This window comes from Ornithodoros turicata, chromosome 8 (assembly GCF_037126465.1).
Source record: "Ornithodoros turicata isolate Travis chromosome 8, ASM3712646v1, whole genome shotgun sequence".
Taxonomy (NCBI): Eukaryota; Metazoa; Arthropoda; class Arachnida; order Ixodida; family Argasidae; genus Ornithodoros; species Ornithodoros turicata.
In genome coordinates, this window is record NC_088208.1 from 30,625,399 (window position 1) to 30,645,165 (window position 19,767).

The window sequence follows — 19,767 nt, forward strand, 5'->3', positions numbered from 1 at the left end:
ACGCTCTGTAAGTTAAGTCGTCACAAAACAACAGAAAGTACTAAGGATGAATATTCCTTCATTTTCACATTTGTCCTACATTATGGAGTGACATCCTGCTTGTATAAAGCCTGAATAGCGAAGCAATGACATGATGCCAGATGCCTAACGCAGCTTGACGTTAATCCCGCGAAAGGAATCTCCCTAGAACCGCGAAATTCAAAATACGCGAACAACTTCGCAAACGATTGAATGAGCGATTTGTAAAAATGAACACATCACGAATGCAAACTCCTTTACAGTACCTTGTATCAGGGTACTGAACATGCCAATAAGGTATCTGAAATGTACCTTGAACGTCTCTTCTCCGAGCCCCTCCACGTTGCTCCAGCCTTGCCTGATACCTCTGTTCCTGTCTGGCTCGTACCTCCGCTGGATTTGCCACAAACTGGTCACGTGGTGGGGCCTGCTCAGGCTGAAGAAAGAAAACCTTGATGACAACAACACACTGTTAGTTACAGCGTTTGCACGATTCTACCACACACTTTTTTTTTGTCAAAATATGCTCTCAAAACTGCCTGCGCATTAGAATCGTGGACCATGCCTGTCAAGCCGGCAAAAGCTGGCAGGCCGCATCGCTATGAGCATCGCGTTTCCGTGGCAATCACATGACCATGCGTACGTCTTGAACGACTGCCTCTGGTCGGGGGAAAGTGACAAAGAACTTTCGTCAGACTCGGACAGCGACATGTAGCAGCGTTACGTTTTCTCCTTTTTCTGCGACGTATAAAAGACATTTTGATTTTGTCATTGATTTCCATATACCCGAAGTATGATCTCTTCATTGAATGAGCTTTTATTCCAGTTTCTAGCCAAAACTCACCAGCGCGTTAAGAGCCGGGGGCATGTTAGACTCGTGCAAATACAGTATCATAGCATTTACTATGTTTACTCGCATAATTAACACGCTTGCATAACTACCACCCACCCCCCAACAAAAATATGGGTGCATAAATGTTGGTATTTTCCCTCTTTATTTGTTGTGTGTATCTGCAATAACAAACAATGTTGGGCTAGTTGGTAAGCATACGACATGGTAGAAAGCGCACAAAAACACGAACTAGTATTGTCGTCGGTATTGTCTTCTTCTTCTAGTCCGTGTCTTTGTGCGCTTTCTACCATGTCTTGTGTGTATCTGACATGCTGTGTTCCAGACTAGTGGCCCGCACAAGCCACGGCTAACCAAATGAGTGCCAGAGCCGCATGCATTTCGTAGATGAGAACGCTAACCAATGATGTGAAAAAATTGAACATCACGAGGAAGGAAACTGATGAATGAAGCGATGTTGATGGTTTCTATTTCCATATTAAATGCAGTAATGTCTCCCAGTAAAAAGAAACAGTTATCCTCAGAAATATGAACAAGGTTATGGGGACCATTCCTTACAGCATCAGTGTATTCTTCATATTCGGCCTGTCGGTTGTCTCCATTTCTTCTACCTGGTCTCGTGTCCAGAACTCTTGGCACAGTGAAGGGTCTGAAGTTGCGAAGGAGCAAGACATGAAAAAAAAAAAAAAACCTATCAGCTCCTAGGCTATGTGCCACATCTCCGGGACAAGATCTGCAGCACTGAGTACTACAATCTAATTAATCAATAATTCAAATGAAGCCCAGCTCTTTAAAGTTCCCACAGACATCTAGAGTAGGTGTCAGTAATAGCTAATAGCACACCCCATGAGGATAATCTACCTTAGATTACCTCTCAGTATGTTATCTCGCATACATCTCACTCACATCTATGTACAGTCAAACTCCTTTATAGCGAACACCTTTATAACGAAAATACCACTACAGCAAATTTTTTTGCGGTCCCGCTGGAGCCCTATACGTCCAATAATGGACATCCTTTTTGATGAAAATACTTTTACAGCAAATTTCTTTTGCTGTCCCCTGAGTTTCGTTGTAAAGAAGTTTGACCGTATATCGAAACAGTTTCTAAACATTTATTATCAACTACTATTATCAACGTTGCAACAGCTTCACACGAATGCCCACAATACGAAGTACCATAAATCAACTCATTCATTTGCGTAATCCATCTAACACCACCTATGCGATTTCAACAGATTTTGCTGCAACTTTAGTGGTCACTAGAAGATAAAACAGCATTCAACTTCACCTCCTCAACGTCAGCTCGTCTTCTAGTGATGGCTCCTCCAACCCAACGTCATTTGTGTCATAGGTATCGTCATACTCATCCTCATATGTATCTTCAGCAACAGCTTCATCCTGAACTATGTTGTACCTCTCGTACACTTCCTTGAGCACCTTCTCATGCGCCGGGTCGTCCAGAGACTTTGGCGTCTTATTTCTGCTCGAAAAAGTGGGAATTTTATGTATATGGGTACTGAAGACATATGGCGACTGCAAGTCCATTTCCACATGTATTAGAGTTGAGAGAGTGCGCAATGATAAAGAGACTGCACCTGCACATCTGAAACACTAAAACGGCGGAAGAAAGCAGTGCTCAGCACCTGCCCATTATCCAGTAATGTAATAGATAAGAAAAATTTTTCTTCATTTAAGTGTGAAAGAAAGACACAATGCTGGAATAGAGCAAAAGGCACATACTTTTTCCCCATATGAAACCTAGACAGGTCTACATCATCCCTGCGAAGGATGTCCATTTCATCGTTGTCATATATACTCCGCGGCTCAAACACCAGTGGCTTCCTAAGACAGAAAGTTTTGTGGGTGTATTAGAAGTAATACAGTGTTGGAAGAATCAGAATCAGGTATGTTTATCAAGCCACGAATGGTCAGACAGCGAAATCTGCTCTATGAATCGAACGCAAGTTGTACGAAAAATAGGGACAAAGGCATCGTCTGCACAGCGGTGCTCAGGGCACCGAGTATGAGACATAGGAGAGGAATGCCGGTCGGCAGGGCCGTCCATCATGTTTGCACAATGCAAGCGGTGGCAAAGATGAAACAACAATAAGCACACTCTGTGTGTTTGTAACAGTACCAGCAGGTGAACAAAGGCAAAGATGGAAACATTTCAATAATTGCGAATATAAAACCAAAAGGTCTAATTTTGAGAGTACTGCTACAAGTTTGGAAGAATTTTAAAAACATACTTTCTCATGCTGGAACTAAGCAGCTAACTACACCAAAACATCTTTCTAAATTTATTTGTTTTTGTTATTTATGTTATGTTGTATTATCATACACAAGATAACATCAAATACAGAATATCTTGGATCAAAAGAGCGGTTAAATAAAATTGAAGAAAATTGAAAGCAAAAATTAATCCTAATCATGTTACTCTAGCGAGGCCCTTTATATTTTTTACTTGTGTTATTACACGTAATATAACATGGCAAACAGATAATCCTTGCATCAATATATTTCCATTAAGAAAATTGAAGTTTAAAGAAAATTCGCAAACATGCTGCAACACCATGATCATAATATACTTACTCCACAGAGTTACTTGGTCGCTGCTTGCTCAAATCTGGTGGCAAGTTGTCGTCCAGTATGGCCATTACAACCTCCTCATGATTATTATTGTAGTACTGAAGACAACTCTACAAGAAAATAATGGCACTCAGCAACACAATCACAATGAGCAGTTTTACAGTGCCAGTCCTTACTTCGATAAACCCTGTGGAAAGGTCAGGAAAGAACTCTTTCAAGTTGGCTATCTCAGACTCTAATTTGGAATCAGATGGCCCTTTGCTTGCTTTCTCTTCTTTGTCTCGCGTAACTTCTTTGGTATCAAAGGACATCACAGAATTCATTTTGGGGACTGTGGCCATATCCTGAAATTGCATGGTACGCATATTGAGAACTGACCTAAAGCATGACAGAGAAGAGCATGTTCAGTCATATTGCACCTTCATGATTACCTGTGCTGCACAGAGGTTCGTAGGAGGCTTGCATCCAAGGCCTTCATAAATCATGCAGATGCTCTGGAGAACGTACAATGTACTTGTGTGGTCACTTTCGTAGGAAGAGTCAAGGAACCTAACATTCGTCACTGCAAGGTGCTACAAAGTATGTGCACATATGCGAACTGACCTGTGCACTTCAAAAAGATATATATCTTACAAAAACCTTATAAAGAACACTTATGCAGACTACAGAAAAATTTGGGTCTAGGTCTGGGTTGGGTTTGGGCAAAGCAGAGACACAAACACACACGCTTCTGTGATTAGTGGTTTGTCCTACCAAAGAGTACTCAAATGTTGTAAACATATTAACTTTCACAAAATTTGAGATGAGAAAATAATCACAAAAATTGTACTGATGAACACAGTAGTGGAACCTCCATGTAGTGAACACGCATATGGTGAAGATATGGATGTAGTGAAGTTTGGAGTGAAGGTCCAACAAACTTCACTATGAAGAGTTTCTACTGCATATAATGGAAACAAAAATATGTTTACTGTATATATTAAGTTGATTGTAGCATTTTTCAGTTTGCATTTTGTCTGGGAAACTGTAGCAGATGCACTGCGCCGCATTCCTGCATTATTTAATAATTTATAAGAAAGTTAAAATGAGGGAAGCAATGTCACCACCTGCAGAAAAGTGCAAATGTGTCAAGTGCTCAGGATACACTAATACGTAATGTACAAAAGTGAAGAAGAAATTCCTGTCCATGCAAAGCACCTGCATCTGACGCAGATGCTTTCATGGACTTGGTAATTTCCATGAGAACAAGGAGTAGTGTGGCAATATATCTCTTTTATAGCACATAAAGGATACACAGCAAACTTGTATTCATCAAACATGTGAATGTCCTCCTCCACTGGGTATCTTTGTTGATATGCAAAGATAAAGCTGTAAAAAAAAAAAAGAAAAAAAAGCAAATGATGAAAGACCAGTACAACCCAAACCCACACTGACAGACTACTGAGATATAAGCATGTGTGAGCATATGGACCAAACACTTTCAAGATGCATCACATGCAATCTGTGACTGGCTTAGGCGGCCTATTCTCCGCAAGGATATATGCAATCTATGCATGTAGCATACCGATGAACCGCATTTGTATGAAAGCACATACTGTTTTTCCGTAAGGCAGTTGCAGATGACTTCAAAAAAGGACTCCAGGTAGGGAATTTCTTTGCCTCTTTCACCACACTGTCTAAAAAGGTAAGATGTGTTAAACTGCTGAGTACTTAGATGAACATGATATCTCACTTGGAAAATTCCTATACGAAATTCATTTGCTACCTTACCCCAATTCAATAAGGGGCTGCAGACAAGACTGCTGAAGCATAGCCCGAAAGATTTTAAGTACACATGTCTTTGCATAAGACAACCTCTTCTTCAGCATGGTGAACACCCTAGCCAAAGAATCAAAGCTATATATAGCATTTGTATACAGTGTATAGACAAACATATTATTAACGATCTTTAATATCTCCAATAGTACAACGAAGCCATTACTTTCTGTCACAAGAAATGAAATCTAAGCAAAGACTTGCTACAACTACCATATATGAGCAGAGCTTACAGCAACCAAAGTTTTTGGCACAGGACAGTCAGATATGTTGAATGCAGGAACTACAAGTGCTTACTCAACAGAGAATGCCATGTCGCCTTACAATGTGTCATAGACTGTTGCGCATAAGAAAATGCCCGACATAGATATTTGGAAAACATCTAGTGCAATTGCAGTTATTTCAGAGAAGGTGAGATCACTCGATGGCTAACATTAAAGGTTAGGACACACTATGTTGTTAACTGGCAGTGTACAATTTGGATAAAAGATAAGTGCATTTTTTTGCAATAGTATTTATGAGTTTTTCACATTCATCCACACACATTTCACCTGAGGAGGTAAAAGCCTGTAGTAGACATATTAACTTGTAAAATGCACTACCGTATTTGTGCCTGGTTCAGTTCCTACATAGTGATGGTTCATGTGCAAGTCACAATGTGCTACTTACGGCTCAAAGCTTTGCTTTCTATTTCGCTTTACGAGTTCTTCTTTCAAGACAGGGAATGTAGAGTCGAAGAATTCTGCCAACCTAAAGCAGTGACACGCAAGAGAACAGAAAACTGCCATTATTGTACAGGACAATCACATCTTTTTGGCCTGTTCAAAGTTAACTACATACATACCAACAAAGAATTAATGTAACAAACTTTCCATTGAACCAAACAAGTATCCTTGTTGCAGTGCACTGGAACTAATTTTTGGAAGTGTTTTTGTACCGTTTTCACTATTACAGGTCACAGTGGTGATGGATCACCTGGACACAACTCAGAAATGACATTTGACATGCTGACAGATTGGTCAAAGTATAGACCCTTTTGAGGGCTTGATTATACGTAGAGCCTGAATTTTTTTTGGAAATATTGTTTTCTAAATTCTCTACCTATTAATGCGAATTCGGGTAGAAAAATTTCCAGTATGCTAAATTTGGGGAGAAGCTGAGCTCAGTTACTGAAAATAACTGTACCGGATTGGTACAAACGGCAATGTAACTGCATTTGCTGCCAAACAAGTTAGTGCGCATTCCTACAAACTTCTCAGTCAGGGAAGTTTGCCGGGTAAAAATTGGGTTGCACCCTAAAGAGGCAACCTTCAATTCCGGGTGCAAATTCGGAGAAGAATCGGGTTAAACTTTAAAACTTCAGGCCCTAATTATGCGGTCACTCCAACTGCCTAATATCCTCGCCTGCGACAGCACTGAATGAAAGCCAAGGAAAGTTGGTGGTACAAACTTACTGAGGTCCAACCTTTTCCAGAGACCAGATCTTGGCAGCAGTTGGATAAACCTCTATAAAGGCAAGCGAGCTGCAGGCTATGTCTACTGCATAACTGACACGATCGACGAGCGTGGAGAGGGGCATGCGACTCAGCTCCGAACCCTGAATGCCTTCGTCGAGTCTCCGCGGTGCCATGCCCAGCTCGGCGGCTTCTTCATCGGGAGAATGCAACGACTCCCTGGCCCGCTGCAGGGCCTACCCAAAATGAAAAAAAATAATTTTTGCTTGTCCTGTTACTTTTCGATTCTTGCCCTCGGGGTAAGGCTGTGCGAATACAGTCAACCCTCGATTTATGAACACCCTCGGTTCCCCGAAAAATCGTTCATAAATCGAGGGATTCATAAATCTAAAATTCCGTTAAGTGAGCACTATCGAGCAAATGGAACAGTATTTCAGAGTTGATATTGTGTTTATAATGCAATATATTGTGTGATTTTGCTTTGGACCATGCCTTCTTCTGTATCAGTTTCACAAAACACAGATGTTAGCGCATTCACACTCTGTTTATTATGCAATACCAACTAGTTTAATTTTGCTTTGGACCATGCCTTCTGCTGTGTCAATTGAGGTCAGGAACATTTCTGCAAAAACCCGTTTGTTGTTTGGATTTCGAGGGGTTAAAGGGGCACAAAACAGGTCGAGGAACATTCTCCAATTATTATGCCCAATGAAAGAACATAGCTCACGATATCCAATCATGAAATTCTTTTGCTTCTAGCGAGCGTCTTTAACACGAAACAATGCCATTCAAAGAGCATAATCCACGCGAGTCTCTCCTTATCCTTGGTACAGAGTCACGTCATTATATTCCAGCGTATAGCAACACCGAATTCTAGGTGCTGGAAGTGGGGGAGTTTTCGCTCTCCTAGCCAATGACGGACTCCACTGAGACAAGCTGCAGCTCGCGAGGGAACCGGTTGTGGGGACATCGCGGTGACCTCGCGGTGCAATACAGCACCGGAAACATAGTGCGCACGTGAAATATAATATTGAGGGTTTTTGGTACGGTTTGAACTGGCTACCTTGGATTTGACAAGTGGGAATGTGTTTAGAGTTGACCTCACCTCTCGATATTACAACAAAATTGATGTATAGGCGTCCCACATTCTAAATGGCTGATGATGCGCGACGTCAAAATGACGTGTCGCTATTGTCGCCAGGAGATCGCAGGGCGGAGCATAAGGGCGAAAGAGTGCAGTGCATATTCAGTCGGTTTGGCGTCATTATTTACTTTTTTGCGACAACAATATTTTTAAAACGTTCACCGTCGGCAACGTATCACGATACATTCAAAAAAAGTGCGCCTTGTATACCTGTTTATTGCCCCTTTAAGAACCGAGGGTGCAATACCTTGAAAACGTTTTGCCTGTTCAGGCGTCATTCATAAGACAACGAATAATCCCTTTGAAGGCTTTTGTTGGCCTCGGAACGATACTACTCGCTACTCTTTTTCTATTCACTTTTGCTGCACCTGTAATGTATTCAGTTCGATTACGTAACTACTCGATTCATCTATGCTTCAGTTATATTTGCTTCTTTCATTTGTTTCGGTCTTGAAATGACTATTCGCACACACCCCACCCCTGAGTCATAGTACAAACCAATATGAGGGTGTCTTCCAAACCAGCGATGTCTGCTGTGTAGTTGGGTTGAGAACTGATAATATTTTCCACCATGCGGCACACTAAGCTGGAGTTGCCTCGCTGATACAGTGTGCAGATGTCCATCACTTTGGGAATGTCGAAGACAAAGTTGTCGTAGATCATGTCACCAAATTTCCTTTTGTCAATGAAGTTAAGCTGCAAAGGGAGCAGTGCAGAAAATGAATTTGCGTAGGGCTGGTCCGGGCATTTTTAATGGACCAGTGATAAGTAACCAGAGTAGTAAGGTCTTTAATTTCATGTCAGAGGTTGTATAAGACTATAAAAAGGTTACAGAGTTCCATTCAATCCACTTGCTTTCCCACAAATCACTAAAATTGATCATTCACTCATCACACTTCATTTCACTGCCCCACACCCATGCTGAGCTTTGCAAGTGAATGGGCCTCCTTATTTTTAACACTGCACAATTCTAAAGTAAACATACATATGTATTGTTTCGGTAACCTTTAGTAAAGAAGCATTTCACGTGACAGTATTGTCCCACATGACCAAGAAAATGCCGACCCTTACAGAAACAAGCCTCACCTTCGATTCCTTGTGAGTGGCTAACCTCAGAAACGTGCGGAAAACTAGCCTGTTAACGTTGTTTTCTAGCCTTTCCATCTGTTCTGTGATTAAGTAACGGCTGAGCTCAGCATACCTGCAGGAGAGATATAATCAGTGGTGATGAATATGTCCTACAGTACTCTTACGCCCAGTTGCCCACAAACGAAATTCAAATGGTTTCTTTGGCATCCATGCAAGCAGTAACATTTTGCCCACTTATCTCCGATTTCATTAAAGAGAAAGAAATGCTGGAGAAAGCTTGAACGCTGTTCTACATGTGCTGCATAGCTATAATGCGAACTTCTTCCACGTGCCTTTTCTCATATTTGCACTGCATGTGTAGCAATACTAAAGGGATCATATATTCTACCAACACCGAGGCAGGACGTGAGGGTTGAGTGAGGTGTAGTCAGTCAACAAAGTAAGCTCTTTATTTTGCCTACACCCTGTGCAATTCTTTAATTTTCATTTTACATACTACCTAGCCTGCACAATGCCCCCAAGCTAGATAAGCAAAACATGCACAAGTGACTTTTTTTGATTTTTGAGTTCGATAAAGGTTTGGCTATGGGAACGGCTAGATAAACAACAGGTTAAGGAGTTCCATTGGCTAGATCGAGGAAAGATGCGAGCCGAGAGAAGGCCACATCCAAGTTGGAAGTGCGTCTGCTGTTTAGCCGAATCTTTCTTCCGTCCAGAGTTCATTTTAGCTTAAGTGAAACAGAACGCCATCCAAAAGCCATGCTCATGGAACAGCGTGACCTGTCCTGCCTATGTTGAGACGTCTGGCCACTTTAGCGTATTCTCACAAAATGCTGCGAATAAGTCATTATGTAAGAGGCGAAATTTTCCCCTACCTTGGGGCAAGGCGAAGGTATGACTCCAACACTTGATGAAACCCATCATCAAATATGGCATGAGACCAGAACCTGTTGGAAAACAGCATAATGTGTCATGCTCAAAAGCCTTGAACATCTGAGGCATCCATTCATACAACTCATTCAAACATGACATTGAATGCACATTAATAGGGGTGTGTACCGGTTATAGGGTATCCGCAGCGCCTTCGTTAAATCTTCTTCGATGTAGACCATCCGTGACATCCATTCAGAAATTGAGGCACTGTACTTGTCACATAGAGATTCCGTCTTGCCAGCGCATACTGCCATGGCATCTTCGAAGCTAAATATACTTCTTGCTGGCCGATACTTGAGCCAGGATACGACTTCAACAAAACCTCGGCTCTGAAACAACAAACATGGAGAAGTGTACACATGTACGACATTCCATTTGTGGAGGATTGACACTCTTGCATGTGCTTAACGTGTGGGGCATTAAAGGGACCATGAAAAGACGTTTGGCGAGCCTACGACCATTTTCAATTTGTTCCTCCGTGCTAAAGCATCCACCCTGCGAAATATGACGTTAAGAATCGTTCAAACTGCGAAAATATTCATTAACCACGACAGTGAACAGCGGCTGCTGAAATCATTTCATGGTCCCTTCACACAAACATATTTTCGCAGACAGCGACATGTACGTCACTGAATTAATGTATCCTTACCACTGCTGGAACCTTTATCATCTGCCCATGTTTGTCGGTAACGGTGATCTCCCTATCGTGAAGCGGAACAGCTGTGTTTGCATCCTGAAAGGTAACGGTAAGAAGATACAGTAACGATACTGACACAACATGGAGGAAAATTCCTTGCAATACAAGCTCGTGCAATGACAGATATTAAAGAGCGAAAGCAATGAGACAGTCAAAAAACAGTAAAAAATAATTAGGTGCAAAAATAGCGGAAAAAAATTAGCCGGCTGTCTTTAGAGGATTCGAAACTATGAACATCTGCATGTATGTTGACACGTCGTAGCATTTTCTGGCGTGACCCAATATTCCGAGCAATTTCTGAATTCGACGAAGAAGCATTGACAGCAGCAAATGAATTGTAATTATACCATGCGTTCCCAAGCACTCATGCCATGCCGACTACAGCTCAGCGTGACAACTGAGCGTGCCACGTTCCCACAGAAAAACCTGTAAATATGAAGCAATTCGTCCTTCGAACAAAACACCCCTAACAATGTAGGCTTTACTACTCTCGTCTGCAAAGTTTTGCTGTTACCAAATCCACTGGAGTACCTGAGAAAGTTGCTTTTTCTCGTCTCCGTCATCAGCTGGGATCAATACAGCCGCCATAACCCATCGGCCCCTAGTGTCAAGTAAGGGATGGGCTTTTTCTTTATTATTCCCCAACTAAAGATAAGATAATATTCGTATTTGGAACACTTCAGAGTTAACTTGACACAAACCCCGTTTAGCATACTCTCAAGTGTGATGTACTGAAGGCACTGCACGTGACGTGGCCACGTGACTACCACACTGACCAATAGCCAGCGGTGGCGGCGTTCTGTTTTTGAGCGTTGACCGTGCACTTGACCATTCACGTGTCTGTACATGGTCTGTACTCTGTACCCCGCGGCATTGATAGAAACATCGATAGAAACCCCACAACGTTATGCAGAATGCAGGAAACAAATACAATGCAAGACGTACTCATTCCAATTTCACCTGAAGTAAAATTGGGTGTAAGGGTCCAGGTGCAGGTTACGCATTTTCTGTCCCCTACAAAGTTCTGGGTTAAGATTGATGATGACTCCATTCAGTCGGAGCCGCTTCCAGATCTTCATATTTCGCCGGCACATTTCTATTCTGTCGACATTGGGACGTTTTGTGTCGCTCACCTCGGCAACTGTATCGGTGCTGTGCGCGCATGCGTTCTGGATGTGGTTAAAGACTGCGGCGACTTGGATACTATCGCCGAAGTGTTCTGTGTCGATTTTGGATTCACAACTCTTGTCGGCATGGACCGCTTACACCCCATTCCTGAAGACCAAGCACAGGTGCCGTGTCAGGCAATCCCGTGCTGCTTGAGACGTCTCACGGCTACTGCTAAAGGTCTTTGGGAGGGTTGGCGCCCTTCTCGAGGTGCGAAGTTCGAAGCGGTCTTCCACTGTGTGTCTGCCGTGGGGACATACCACGTTGACCTATTAACGGTCTACGAAACCAAGGACGGCGCCCTAAGGGTCAACGTTGCAGAAGACTTGGAACGCAAAGGGCAGGCCGATATGATTACATACCCCTTCAAAGCCAGGACTGATCCAATTCCTAGCAGCATGTGCGATACACAGCCTATTTCGGAGCAGCAAACGAGCTCTGAAAGCAATGAATCATCTGATGTTCCACCTGCTTGCATTCCAGCAGGTTCAATAGTAAACATCAAGGTGACCTACGTCCTGACACCGCAGCATTGGTACGGACAGTGGCTTCCATTGACAGATGAGCTAAACAAACTTGAATCTCTACTGTACGAATATGAAGACATCCCCGCACTGCCTCATGAAGTCAATCGCGGATCACACTGGGTCTTGAGAGAACCCAGAAAATCCCGTGGGTTCCGTGTGGCCGTTGAAAGGTGCCCTGGTGTTACAACAGAGATGGCAAACGTACAGGTCTTCTACATAGACTATGGTAACCGAAAGACTGTTCCGGTGAACTGTCTGCTGCGGATGAAGCCAGCTGTCGTGCAGTTCCCCGCAATGGCATCGCGTTACTGCCTCGATTCTGTACAGCCCGTTGGAAGGGTGTGGAGGAAAGAGGCCCTGAGGGATTTCGAGGACCTCGTGTACACTGAGCAGCCCTTAACTGCCCAGATCGTCCAAAAGACTTGCAGCGACACAGTTGTCCTTAACGTGAAACTGTGGAACAAGACAGTGGATGTGGAGGTGGGCCAGGCCCTCGTGAGCAGAGGCTACGCTGCACGACACAGCATGTTTCCTACGAGGTTTGTGCTGGCCGAAACCAGAAGGGAATCCTTGGAGAAGGATGAAGTCATGTGGGTAGACAATGAAGCGTGGATGGAATTCGACATTAATACAGCCTCCAATAAAGTGGCACGTGGAGGCCTAAAAAGGAAGGTCCACTTGCATCTTCCTCCTCAGCTTGAAATGCCCGGAGACGGACAGAAGGTACTTGTGCAGGTATCCGCGGCGTGTAGCCCCGGGGCTTTTTATGTCATCCTTCCCTATGGGGTGCAGAACGTAGATCAGCTGGTTGGTGGAGTATCCGAGAAAGGAACTTGCCCAAACTTGCGCATGCTGTGCAACAAACTGGATGAACATTATGGCAGAACCACACCTGACAAGCTCCAGAGCATCTTCCAAGACGAAATCGTGGCAGCCCTCGAGCGAAAGAGAAACTGCTGGCACAGAGCTAGAGTGACCAACATCAGAGGAACTACCCTGGAAGTGCTCTTTGTTGACTTTGGGTTCAAAAGGAACGTTGACCTGCAGGATGTTCGGGAACTGACACCAGAATTCTTGCAGCTGCCTTTCCAAGCTGTCAAGTGCCACATGCATGGCCTTCAACCGAGGTGCTCTCCAGGTGCCAAAATGTGGAGCAACCAGTCTCATCAAGCATTTGTGGGGTTGGTGTCCAGGCAGGTCCTTCTGTGCGAGGTCGTAAAGGCATTCTCGGAGCTGTTGCAAGTCAGGTTGTTTGTCTTGCATCAAGGCAGGCTCCAGTCTGTGGGGGACAGTCTGGTGATTGATGGGCATGCGCAATACTGCCTGAGGACCCACACTAATGCTCCATTACCAGCAGAATAATAAGTTTCCAACTAATGCACACTGTTCTTTGCACCGCAGCTACACCACTTTCAAGAAAGTGTTTCACCTGTTCACTGCCACTAGCATTGGATTAGGAGAAGTTAATATTTATAATATGTATGCAAAAATAAATGTTTATATATGTGTACAAATAGATAAAAATAATAATGTGGGCATTATTATTTCTGCAGTGAACTGTGATTATTGCAGTGGTGTGTTCTAATTCATTGCTTTGTAGTATTGTACTATAAAACAGTGAACAGAAATGTTTGACAGGACTTTCTGTTACTATTCGCACACGAAAAAGTGCACCACCACCTTTTGTATGCTATTATGCTGTGAATAGAAAAAGATTCACAGGCCTAGGCAAGTTTAGCTGCACTTTCAAAGGACCATGTTTCCACTGAGTCATTTTCACCACACTACTAATGACCTATGTTCCTAATTTTGGCACTGTACAACATAATGATGTGAGGTGTAACACCACGCATCTAGCCAACAAGAATCCACACTAAGAACACACACTAAGTGAGATCTTATGAGAAAAATTATATTTGAAATGGAGTGTAGCTGCAGGCTACGACATGTCTAACAACACCCAGCTGTCCAAACACACATATACTCTATACTGAAAGAACCCCCAACTGATACCCCAGGGCCGGCGATGGGGGGGGGTGAGTAAGGCTACCGCGCTTGCATAGGCACCGCGCACGAAGCCCTCAACCAGGGATTACTTTAATCTCTCACTGCGAAAATCTTATCACTTCTTATATTTTCATTACTGCTTTCATTACTGCGATGTGCCTTTGCCTCAGGCCCCGCACACCCCTAGCACCGGCACTGACCGATACACAATGGGTGTGAGCACAAAACGAAACAACGAAGGAAATACAGGAGGTTGATAACTTGTCCATCTCGTATTTCGTCCTCCCCCGATTCTCACGGTTTGCTGCGGAAGCTGGAATACCAGTGTCACCTAATGTAAACCGAAACCGAAAGTTAATAAAAAAAAAAAGGGCAAAGATAGTGTTCACGTGATTTTGTTCGCCCACCAATCGCAAAGCGGTATCCATTAGTCAAAGCCAAGTCACCACGTTCTTAAGTCATTGCCAGCCAATATCGAAACCTCGAGGAAAACCTCGAGCTTTCTTCATTCTTCGCTGCGTGGTTGTGTCTTCGTTCTTGCAGTGCTCAAGAGGAACAGGCGGTCCATCCGCAAAACAGAGCTAGCGCCACACGTTATGTGGCAAACGCTTTCCAAGGAAACTTCTCCGGAATGGTCCACTGTAATTCCGGAGCCAAGTGACGTTCCTCTAGGCGTTTCGGTACCCGTCGAAGTCACATACTACAGCAGCCCCATCCGCATCTTCCTCAAGTACAATTTCGCTAGCGAACACGCAGAAAATGTGGTATGTAATGCGTCTCATCTCTACTCTGCACACGTCGGGATGTTCTGCGTGGTCTACTGCGAAACACCCGAAGGTTTCCACCGAGCGCAGATCACTGATATTCATTCAGATCAAAATGGGATACAGATTGCAGCTGAAGTATTCTACGTCGATCGAGGTGACGTAGACATAGTCGGTCTCGACGCTGTACTTCCCATCGACGAACGCATCGCTGCTCAAGCAAATTTGACAGTGCCCTGCTGCATAAGGACAGTGCGCCCCACTCAACTGAGTTCTCGACAGGACCTCCACGAACTGACGTCGTACGGTACTGGCTTGTATGAAGCCATCTTTCATGGCGTTTCCGAAGCAGGTGTTTACGATATTGACCTCTTCATGATAGATACAAATGTTGGGAAACCAGTGGAACGAAGAAATGTTGCCGATATGCTGGTACAGCGTGGCTTCGCGACGTACCTCCTGTATCCCATTAAGACTATTCGACCTCGTGTCATACATGACCAGACTAGTGAGCTCTCGGATCCAGTTTCGCAGGAGGCAGAGCAGCCAGTTCATGATGTAGTCTGGCAGTTACCATCACCTGTAGTGCCTGGTACAGGTTTGATTGACGTAAATATCATGCACATCCTTACACCAGACCACTGGTATGCTCAACTTGCAGCGTCGGAAATGCAAATGAAGTCTATTCAGAGGTTACTGTCACCAGTACGAATGAACGGAGCATGTAAACTGAAAGAGTACCATAAGGGGACTTTCTGCATCTATAAAGAAACACCCTCAGCAGAGGGATTCAGGGCGCGGATAGAAGCAAATGAGGAACAGGGCATACATCTCTCGCTGATCGACTACGGTGAAGAAGTAAGCACAAACTCTGCATGTCTCTATGCCATGGACAGAGAACTGTCAGCGTATCCTCCTCTTGCACTTCGATTCCAGCTACATAACATCCGCCCTTGGGGTGTATGGACGGAGGCCGCAGCTTTTAAGTTCAAGCGCTTGCTGAAAATGAACGGAGCAGCTCCCGTTTCTGTGCCGGCTCAAGTCGTATCGGTCAGCGGAGGTCGCGAGGGCAAGATCGTGACCGTCAACCTCGTTGACGAGGCCGTGGGAAATCTTGGCGAAATCTTGATTCAAGAAGGGTACGCCAGGAAGCCGGCGAAAAACGAAATATGTCACGACAAGCTACGATTCAGAACGCACGATCCCATGAAACAGGACTACGAGAGCTGTCTCAACAGCTACAAGATAGACACCGACGACCCCGGCGTCGCCACAACGCAGTACGCCGTCCGCAACGAGGCTGGTGTCTGCAGGTACTTCAGTCGAAACGGGTCATGCAGGTACGGCGACCGCTGCTCGTACAGGCACATCTACGGTGACCGCAACACCGTGATGCTGCGGGACTCTGATCCCGTTCCCTGCGTCGATACGTGCCGGGTCCCCAAGATCGGAAGCTTCGTTCTGGGACAGGTGTCCGCTTTCGCTAGCCCCAGTCTGTTCTACCTCGTCTTTCCTTACGGCACCAGGGACATCAGCAGGCTTCCTACCAGACACGGTGGCGAGAAGGAAACTCTGCATTCCTTAACCGCAGAGATGCAGCGCGAGTACAGCCGGCGCACGTTCGACGACAACACGTTGAGCCGTAGGGCCTGCGGTGAAGTGGTCGCAGCTTACAGCAGGCGCCAGGAGCAGTGGCAGCGTGCCCACGTGATCTCGACGAACCACAACACGGTTCGTGTCACATACCCAGATTTCGGGGACACCGAGTGGGTGCCGACCAACCTCGTACGAGACCTGAAAGCCCAGTTTATGCATCTTCCCTTCCAAGCGGTTCAGGCGTGCATGGCCGATGTCCAGCCCAGAGGGCACAAACGGGGGGCCGTGTGGGACCGCGACTGTATTACCGTTGTGGAACGGTGGACAAGTGGAAAAGTGCTTCTGGTGGAAGTGGTCGACCACGTTTACGATGTGCTGCATGTCAAGTTGTTCACGTACGAGGATAACCGCGTGGAATCGTTGGGCGGCAGACTGGGAGACGCTGCGCTTGCGGAGTTCCACAGTAAAAAGCCCTGTGCAGCGCCGGGTGGGATGTGCAATATACCACTGTGACATAAACTAGAGCTCAGTTCCAAATAATCCGATGAACTTTCAAAATCAATCCGGTGTTTCGCATCATCACTTCCTATAGCATTGTGGTAAATCTCTCGGAATACTTTTATCTGCCATTTTATTTGTCTCCGCATGCGATGTACAATACATTAGGAGCAGCACCGCAAGTATCGCTAAAAATGATTGCCCGTGAATTGTCATGCTTTGTTATTTTACCTGTTCTGTAGCGTTGATTTATTTTTGTGCTTGTGCTGTTGGTGCTGTGACAAAATGTTTATAGACTCAAACTCACGATGTGCCTTAACAACCTTGAGTGTTCTGCAGAATACATTTTGTAGCTGATGGGCTGTAGGCATATTTTCACACTAAGGGCATTATCGTTCTGCTTGATTGTGTTTTATAATTGAAACTCGTGATGTTGATCATATTTATGCTTCGGTCATCCAGGATAATGTCATAAATAAATTTGGCTGCACCAATCGCATAGTACCGTATAAGTAGCAATTTTAGCGAGGACTTTCGTAAATTTTGCAAAAGCTGTTTTTCTGTGAAATTAAGGCCCTGCGAAATATTCTCCAAACGTGCCTCCATGCGAATTCGCGAATTATTGAGACCGCGAAATTAATCACTTATACAGTATATAAAATATACAAATAAAATAGTCTATAGGAGATATGGCAACAGTGTACTAGCACCTTTGTCTTACCAGTAAATGACATAACGGCAGGTACCTTTTGTCATGCCCTATATTATGGTGTTTTGCACTACAGGATTATTGAATTTTAGCAAGCTCGTCAGCTCAACCCGGATATCCAAGTCGTTACACAGCAGCCGTGCTACTGCTCGGAAAGCAAGAGGTGGGCACGGATAGGGTGATCACTTGATCGCATTCCTGTCATTTCTAGTCTTAACCAACATTAACGCTTCCCAAGCTCTTCGGCCCTGCGACCTATTAAAAGCTCAAAATGTAGTTTCACTTCCCCCAACCCCGATGCCACAAGGTTTTTTAGTTCAGTGCACGGAATGTAATACACAAAGATATATCTCACACTTGACGCTTAAATTTTCTTTGACGCTCCTGTCATAGTGGGCTAGACTAGAAACCATCGCAAAAATAACAATAAAAACATTATGCCAGCAAGAATGAGGAATGACTGTTCCTAATGACTAAAGTGAGCTTGTGAAAACGAGGGCACAGTAACTCTCAGTTCCGACTCTCTGTCAAGCTGCAACTTGTGCTTTGATTTCATCGACGTCACCCCAGTAAGGCAAGTTCGCACGAGTATGTCGTAACAAAGGGAAGAAGGGTCCTCACGCCGTTAGTATTTAAGAGGGTGTACTTCCCTACAAACCCTGTCCAAAATTCGCGAAGTGACTTCAGCGGAAACTGTAGCTGTCCCCTTTTCGAGTTCCCGAGCTGCTCCGCGACCCCCTGCTGAACCCATCGCGACCCACAGTTTCGGAAGCGCTGCTCTACATCATCTTGCACTCATCAGGAAAAGCTGCTAGTGACTGTGTAGAAGAAAAAAGTCGAAAGATGCAGACATGTACAAGAAATTACGAAGAGGAACCTATCTGTTCTTTTTTTTCTAACCGCTTATGAAAATGTGGCTGGCAAATATTTGCAGTTTTTGCATAGTCGTCGATGTGTACAACCTTGCCCATTGCAGAAACCTGGTGAGAATGGACAGTGATAAGGTGAAGGGAAAGGCAAGGAGGAAGGAGAACTGCTGTTGAAATTTTATCCTGATAATGATTGGTTAGGGTTTATTCAGGTTTTGTGGCTTCCATCTACTTTTATTACTTTTCCTGCCTTTCCAGTGTCTGAGTAATCATTCTTTGTGTGAGAGAGATGCTGCTTCATACATATAAAATTTTGTGTGTTGCAAGCGTTTCTTTTTTTTTTTCTTTTTTTTTGTCAAGCATTTTTATGTACCTTCAAGGAGGGGCAGATGCAGGATTTTACTCATTGGAGTGGGGGGTTCTGCTTTGGACAGCATGCTACTACACCACCTAAGGTTAATTGAAACTTTGAGGTGGGGGGCAGGACGTCACCCCCACCCCAGATCCGCTCCTACCTCCGAGCGCTGTCCCTGAATGCTTTTGAATGTTGCATATCACTGCTTCAATAGCTGGAATGTGACTATGATCCTGTCCTCTTTTCATGTCCTTTTTTCCCTGTTTCATTTCCTTGTTCGTCTCATCCTCGTTATCATTGTTACTAAGGTGGTTCAATAAATGACCTTAAAACTTTATTGGAAATTCCGAACTCTTTATCTCCTACATGCTGTGGGTGGTAGCGCGGGTATTCTCCCGTACACATGCTGCGTTTTGCGACGTTCGCGTGGCACGATGGCTAAATGGCTGCCCCGCTTCATATTTGTGGCTCTATGAACCAAGATAGAGTCACTAAACCAAGAGAGAGAGGGGGGGAGCTCAAGGAAATCGTCTTTATCCTGCGAGGGCCGATGAGCCAACTGAAATTGAAAATGTAATCGGCACGCTTCGAAGCTCAAGCTCTAAACGCGCGGGGAAGATGCTACTGTCGTCGTCATCGCTGGGACACCGCTACATGCGAAGTAGTATAGGCCGAGGCCTGAA

The 19,767-nt window shown here is 44.4% G+C and overlaps 3 protein-coding genes across 6 annotated transcripts in view; 2 read left to right on the top strand and 1 right to left on the bottom strand.

The window, feature by feature from the left end:
• Positions 1 to 19,767, bottom strand: part of LOC135366928 (activating signal cointegrator 1 complex subunit 2-like) — a 119,663-nt gene that overhangs the window by 1,382 nt on the left and 98,514 nt on the right. Inside the window, exons 1-19 of one of the 4 annotated variants that reach the window (XM_064599922.1) lie at positions 11,124 to 11,319; positions 10,940 to 11,018; positions 10,545 to 10,628; positions 10,022 to 10,224; positions 9,838 to 9,909; positions 8,960 to 9,074; positions 8,372 to 8,569; positions 6,730 to 6,965; positions 5,945 to 6,025; positions 5,231 to 5,338; positions 5,056 to 5,136; positions 4,754 to 4,828; positions 3,892 to 3,985; positions 3,637 to 3,804; positions 3,464 to 3,570; positions 2,612 to 2,713; positions 2,160 to 2,351; positions 1,427 to 1,517; positions 331 to 469 (exon numbers count right to left, since the gene is read on the bottom strand). In XM_064599922.1, the coding sequence (XP_064455992.1) occupies positions 331 to 469; positions 1,427 to 1,517; positions 2,160 to 2,351; positions 2,612 to 2,713; positions 3,464 to 3,570; positions 3,637 to 3,804; positions 3,892 to 3,985; positions 4,754 to 4,828; positions 5,056 to 5,136; positions 5,231 to 5,338; positions 5,945 to 6,025; positions 6,730 to 6,965; positions 8,372 to 8,569; positions 8,960 to 9,074; positions 9,838 to 9,909; positions 10,022 to 10,224; positions 10,545 to 10,628; positions 10,940 to 11,018; positions 11,124 to 11,155 (2,257 nt within the window). In that variant the 5' untranslated portion in view covers positions 11,156 to 11,319. Of the gene's footprint in view, positions 1 to 330; positions 470 to 1,426; positions 1,518 to 2,159; positions 2,352 to 2,611; positions 2,714 to 3,463; positions 3,571 to 3,636; positions 3,805 to 3,891; positions 3,986 to 4,753; positions 4,829 to 5,055; positions 5,137 to 5,230; positions 5,339 to 5,944; positions 6,026 to 6,729; positions 6,966 to 8,371; positions 8,570 to 8,959; positions 9,075 to 9,837; positions 9,910 to 10,021; positions 10,225 to 10,544; positions 10,629 to 10,939; positions 11,019 to 11,123; positions 11,320 to 19,767 lie in introns of those variants that run through there. The other 3 variants (XM_064599924.1, XM_064599926.1, XM_064599925.1) reach the window with 3 other exon arrangements.
• LOC135366929 (tudor domain-containing protein 1-like) lies at positions 11,264 to 13,916 on the top strand. The gene has a single exon (XM_064599927.1). It carries the CDS (start codon positions 11,507 to 11,509, stop codon positions 13,646 to 13,648), a length of 2,142 nt encoding a protein of 713 aa, XP_064455997.1. The 5' UTR covers positions 11,264 to 11,506; the 3' UTR covers positions 13,649 to 13,916.
• On the top strand, positions 14,751 to 19,421 carry LOC135366926 (tudor domain-containing protein 1-like). Its single transcript, XM_064599920.1, has one exon. It carries the CDS (start codon positions 14,890 to 14,892, stop codon positions 17,164 to 17,166), a length of 2,277 nt encoding a protein of 758 aa, XP_064455990.1. The 5' UTR covers positions 14,751 to 14,889; the 3' UTR covers positions 17,167 to 19,421.